The 6288-nt window shown below is 54.4% G+C and overlaps 1 protein-coding gene across 1 annotated transcript; it reads left to right on the forward strand.

The window, feature by feature from the left end:
• Positions 1-1869: 1869 nt before the first annotated feature.
• On the forward strand, positions 1870-6043 carry LOC103630593 (probable xyloglucan glycosyltransferase 7). The gene is made up of 5 exons (XM_008651638.4): positions 1870-3134; positions 3704-4012; positions 4100-4390; positions 4493-4606; positions 5050-6043. Exons 1-5 carry the CDS (start codon positions 2376-2378, stop codon positions 5683-5685), a joined length of 2109 nt encoding a protein of 702 aa, XP_008649860.1. The 5' UTR covers positions 1870-2375; the 3' UTR covers positions 5686-6043.
• The last annotated feature ends 245 nt before the right edge of the window (positions 6044-6288 follow it).

A 6288-nucleotide genomic window follows, 5' to 3' on the forward strand; every position in this document is an offset into this window, starting at 1 on the left:
TGGCTGACATAACTCCGGTGTTGACTCTGGATTTTTTGAGAGCCGTAGTATATTTTTGTTTTTGTTTTGGAATACCTCATATACTGCTTCGGCAGTCTTGGTATTCAATCTTGAAATACCTCATATATTCTGGAGAAATGGTTTCGGTTCGCCGTGCGTACGTTTGGGGTTGTTTCTCCCTCGCTTCTTCCTGGCGGCGGAAGATAGAGAAGGGCGAGTGGCCGCGCGGAACATCGACGACCGAGAGACCCCCTCGTCAGCAACTCCATCTGCTATTCTCCCTGACGGTGTTCCTAGCAGCAAGATATCTGATGCTTTTGCCTTAATTCTTCTCACTAGGTGAGTGCTCATACGTTGCAACGGGGACTTATGTATTATATGTCTCCGTTGCAACGCACGGGCATATACCTAGTAATATAATAAATAAATAGGTGGCTGAGGCAATTGGTGGCTTTCGTCGTTCCCGCCATGTTCACTCAGTCGGTCGCCACGTACGTACGGTGCGACAGCCTTCAACGCCGGATTTGTTGCTGCATTTCTTATCTTATTTTCCCGAAATTAGGACGCGCGGGAGCGATGAATTCAGCCAGCCTACGCAGTGTGGAGAGAAAAAAACAGGTTACTAGTAGTAGTAGTAATTGGCAAGAGAGAGGTAGCACGGCTGGGACTGTCATTGGATATCATCGCAAAGAAAATAACAAAAAGAAAAGAAAAGAACAGAATGGCGTTTTCTTTGTCACACACGTGTCCCGATCTTCAGTTCCTAGGCAATACTGTGGCACCTCCTTGTGACGGAGGGAGAAACCGTCAGCGATGCAAATTCCAGGAGTACGACGGCGGTACAGTACAGTGACGAGTCAGCTCAGTTTAAGCGGCGCGCCCTGCCCACGCTGTCTGTCAGGGAGCTTGCAGAGCGGCTGCCGGAATGGAACGGCCGTTTCATTGAAGGCTTCAACTACCCACGCAACCAACAAGGCAAGGCAAGAAGAACCCAAACTAAAATGTTGGAGCAGAAGGCGTGAGCGCACAGCACAGGCACAGCAGCACGGTAACGAACCGTCGACGCTGGCCCCCGCGGGTGCAGCAGCGCAGCGCAGCGCAGGCAATGCACACATCGGAAGCAAGGTAGCGCTGCCTGCCGCATCGATCTGTCTGTCTGTCCGCCTGTCCGCGTGATGGGCTCGCGGCACAGCACTGCACCTGCACGGCTGGGATCTCCAGTCCAGACTCCAGATGCTGCTGCTGCTGCTCATGTCCTGTCCAGATGCAACCGCAGTAATCACCGCCTCTCCGCGTGTGCACATCCATCATTCTAGCTGGCTGTCCACGCCGCTTCTTTTGCCCAACGCGTTTCGTTGGCTCCTGCACAACAACTGTCTCACCGTTGTGTACCTACGTGCCGCCGTTTCACGGCTTCAACCAGGAGCCGCTAGCGCTTCAAATTTGGCATGCCGAATACTGTAAAAAAGAAGAAGAAAGAGGTTGTCTGTAAATACGCGAGATATTTGGGGTGTCTGCACACCGAGTTTGTCCAGGCGTCCAGATTCCAGCGCCGAGACAGGCAGCTTGTCCCGACGCCGTAGATCCGATCTCGCCGTGTCTTCGCCTGTCCTCCGTCCCCGTGTTCCGCTGTCAACCAGTCCAGTCCAGTGCCCTGCCCGGTCGGATCGGAATGGATTTTCGACCTCACTGACGGCGCCGTGACGCGGGACGGACGGATAGATTAGCCAGCCGCCCGCCCGCCCGCCACCGACAGCCCGCACGCAACGAATAGCGAGCGCGTCGTGCGAGCCCACTCGGCGGCACGCCCACACGACCGCGGTCCTGGAGTTTCACTTCACCCGTCCATGCATCAGACAGATGAGAAGCCGCGCCGAAGCGTCGCCCCCGCTCGCTAATCCTTCCGTTAGTTTACTTTTATGTGCTGCTCTCGTTCTCACCACTCTGGGTCTGGGGCTCGGCGCGGCGGCCAGACAGCTTGCGCCTTTTAACCACTCCACTCGGTTGCTGTCTCGGGCGTGGGGATTTTTGTTTTTATTTTTTAGTTTTAGTCGACGGCGACGGTGGTGGGAGACGGGACGGGAGGCACAGCCGCGGATAAATAAAGCGGGGGAGGCGAGCTCCCCTGCTAGACCGACGACGTGGTGAGCTGTTCTTCCTTCCTTCCGCGCGCGCGCACACCCTCTCTCTCTCTCTCTCTCTCTCTCTCTCTCTCTCTCTGCTGTGCCCGCGGCTATTAAGCCCGTTCTGGATGAGTCGGTGAGGGAGGACGACGAGGAGAGCCGGGGTCATCGGATCGCTGCCGAGGGTTCTCCGTTTGTGCGACAGAGAGGTGGTGGTGGTGACGGTGTCAGTGCGTGCGTGCGTGCGTGCCAATGGCGCCGTCGTGGTGGGGGCGGGACGCGAGGGCCAACGGCGTCGTTGGCGGCGGCACGCCCGTGGTGGTCAGGATGGAGAACCCCAACTGGTGCATCTCCGAGGTCGCCGCCGCGGCGTCGGAGGTGGACGCGCCGCCGCCGGCGGCGGCCGGGGGCGGCAAGGCCGGGCGGCGGGGCAAGAACGCGCGCCAGATCACGTGGGTGCTGCTCCTCAGGGCGCACCGCGCCGCGGGCCGCCTCACGGGGGCGGCCTCCGCCGCGCTCTCCGTGGCCGCCGCCGCGCGCCGCAGGGTGGCGGCGGGCCGGACCGACTCCGACGCCGACGCCGACGCCGCCCCGGGCGAGAGCGCGGCGCTCCGGGCGCGCTCCTACGGCTGCATCCGCCTCTTCCTCGCCCTCTCGCTGCTGCTGCTCGCCGTCGAGGTCGCGGCCTACCTCCGGGGCTGGCACCTCGAGGTGGACGTGGGCGCCGGGATCCTCGCCGTCGACGGCCTCTTCGCCGCCGCCTACGCGGCCTGGATGCGCGCCCGCCTCGACTACCTCGCGCCGCCGCTGCAGTTCCTAACCAACGCCTGCGTCCTCCTCTTCCTGGTCCAGAGCGTCGACCGCCTCGTGCTCTGCCTCGGCTGCTTCTGGATCAAGCTCAAGGGCGTCAGGCCCGTGCCGCCGCTGCCCGCCGACAAGGAGGACGTCGAGGCCGGTCCCGACGGCGTCCCCATGGTGCTCGTGCAGATGCCCATGTGCAATGAGAGAGAGGTACTAAGCTCCAAGCAACCTCCACTCATCCTTCCCTCAATCTCCTTCCTTCCGTAGTTGCTTTGTTTCTTGTTTGTGCTTACTTTGGAATTTTGAAATCAAAAGATTCGCTTGCAACTCGGGCCGTCCCGTCCTGGTGACTCCTGCCTCTCCTACTCCTAGGTCTAGTCAACCCAGCACAAATAGAGTGGACGAGATGCATTGGTCTGGATCTTTGACTTGTGTCTCCAATCACGAGTTTGGCGCTTTCTCAAGTTTAAAGTTGCTTCTGTCTTTGCCTAGTCGGTACCTTAGATCAACATAATTTAATTTTTGCATCATCATAAATCTTATATTTCCGCGGTTGGTATTCGTACTTTCAGCAGGAGCATACCTCGTTTCCTGGTATCCAAATCTCGGTGCGCTTCTCGTCAACCGACCAGTTAATAGTTGGCAATGCTAGAGATTGAATATCCAGCTGTAGCATAAATCATAGCATCCACAAATTTATAGCTTGCGTACCACTGCACTTTCTTTGAAACTTAAGTCCGATTCAGTTACTAACAACATCTTTCACTTGGATGTTGCAGGTGTACCAGCAATCCATCGGTGCGGTTTGCAGCCTGGACTGGCCAAGGTCAAATTTCCTGGTCCAGGTGTTGGATGACTCTGATGATGCTACCACTTCGGCACTTATCAAGGAGGAGGTGGAGAAATGGCAGCGAGAGGGTGTGCGCATAGTATACCGGCACCGGGTGATCCGGGATGGCTACAAGGCTGGAAACCTGAAATCAGCCATGAACTGCAGTTACGTGAAAGACTATGAGTTCGTTGTCATCTTCGATGCTGATTTCCAACCACAGGCGGACTTCCTGAAGCGCACCGTGCCCCATTTCAAGGTTTGGCTCAATTGCGCAATGGTAGCTGATGTACTACTTGACAACTAGTCCTGTTTTTCTGAGAGTTCGAGCGTGCGATTTTTCCAGGGAAAGGATGACGTCGGGTTGGTTCAGGCGAGATGGTCGTTCGTAAACAAGGATGAGAACTTGCTGACCAGGCTTCAGAACATAAATCTTTGCTTCCACTTCGAGGTGGAGCAGCAGGTGAACGGGGCGTTTCTCAACTTCTTCGGGTTCAATGGCACCGCGGGAGTCTGGAGAATCAAGGCGCTTGAGGAGTCTGGAGGATGGATGGAGAGGACGACGGTGGAGGACATGGACATAGCTGTTCGAGCGCACCTCAAAGGGTGGAAGTTTCTCTTTCTAAACGATGTCGAGGTACTGGCCAGCGCCCCAGCCCCACTGCTGCTTAAGCATAATATATGCCTTGCGTAGAGACGTTGATAACTTACTTAACCCGTGTAAAACTTCTCTTTTCAGTGTCAGTGTGAATTGCCAGAATCGTATGAAGCGTACAGAAAGCAGCAGCACCGGTGGCACTCAGGTCCCATGCAATTGTTTAGGCTCTGCTTTGTGGATATAATCAAATCTAAGGTATGGCGCTCTTCTTTTTTTCTTCTTCTTCTTCTGTAGGCATGCTGTGAAAGCTAAACTGTTTGGCAAAAGTGTTAAGCGTGCCCAGTAAAATGTATCTTGTTTATTACAAGGGCACTTCCCATTGTATTATTTGGTTTCATAGGGAAAGTCACAAGACGAAGTGATTGCTATGTGAAGCATCAGCTACATTGTTGTAGTAATTTCTTTAAAAAATTGAATTATAATCTGATCTTTCAACCAGTTGCTCTGCTTCTCTTTCTTTTACGCATCCTCTTTTATTCGGTTCGTGTGAATCATTTGCTTAAGCTACCATAACTTATGAGTGCATTTGTTCTTTGCCTTCTTATCCTTCACATTTGAGCTTTCCTGTTCAAACTTGCCTAGGCAATTAGGCATAAGGTTACTGGGTATCTCTGACCTGATGTTGCTTTCCCCTGCAGATCGGTTTCTGGAAGAAGTTCAACCTCATATTCCTCTTCTTCCTGCTCCGGAAGCTGATACTACCCTTCTACTCCTTCACCCTCTTCTGCGTGATCCTCCCCATGACGATGTTCGTCCCCGAAGCCGAGCTCCCCGCGTGGGTGGTGTGCTACATCCCGGCGACGATGTCCATCCTCAACATCCTCCCGTCCCCGAAATCGTTCCCGTTCATCGTCCCGTACCTGCTGTTCGAGAACACCATGTCGGTGACCAAGTTCAACGCCATGGTCTCCGGCCTGTTCCAGCTGGGGAGCGCCTACGAGTGGGTCGTCACCAAGAAGTCGGGGCGCTCCTCCGAGGGCGACCTCGTGGCCCTCGTGGAGAAGCACTCCAAGCAGCAGAGGGTAGGCTCGGCGCCCAACCTCGACGCGCTGACCAAGGAGTCGAAGGGCACCGAGGAGGAGAAGAATAAGAAGAAGAGGAAGAAGAAGCACAACAGGATCTACAGGAAGGAGCTCGCGCTGTCCTTCCTCCTGCTGACCGCGGCCGCCCGCAGCTTGCTGTCCGCCCAGGGCGTCCACTTCTACTTCCTCCTGTTCCAGGGGGTTTCGTTCTTGGTCGTCGGGCTCGACCTGATCGGCGAGCAGGTGGATTGATAGCAGTTGAATAATGGGTTATATATATATATATATATATATATTTTCGCTTGAAGAAATCCTCGCAGGCATCATCAAATTCAAAGGGCTCTTTGTGAAGGGAAGAGCGTCGCCTTCTTGGATGCGGAAACCTTGGGTCCCTGTTCCTGTTCCAGGAGGGGTCGGAAACGTGGGGAGCTGTGTAGATAGGTATAGCTTGGGGTTTAGCCTGCGAGATGCTTTTGTTCTTCCAGGTTTCGATTCTTTTGTAAGAATATTTGTGCCCCTACATGCAAGGGCTCTTTTGTTTTTTTCTTTTTTTGACAGACTTTACCTTCAAATGAAGATAATACTTGTGTTCCATTCCATCTCGCTACTACATGCCGTGTGTCTTTTTTTCTTGGGGCTCCATCATGTGCGTGTGTAGCAGGGATATATTTGTTTTGCGTGTCCCCATCCTTGGAAAAGGACAGCGATCCATCCATGAGTGTGTCCCTGTGTTTGCAGCAATCCATGTGGCAGCAAAAGCAAGTAGGAAATTGGCGACCTGACATGATGAGATTGCATCGGTAGCTCTCAAGCGACTGGTGGCCTCCCTCCCTTTCTCTCTTTCTATATTCTAGA

This window comes from Zea mays, chromosome 6 (genome assembly GCF_902167145.1).
Source record: "Zea mays cultivar B73 chromosome 6, Zm-B73-REFERENCE-NAM-5.0, whole genome shotgun sequence".
Classification (NCBI taxonomy): Eukaryota; Viridiplantae; Streptophyta; class Magnoliopsida; order Poales; family Poaceae; genus Zea; species Zea mays.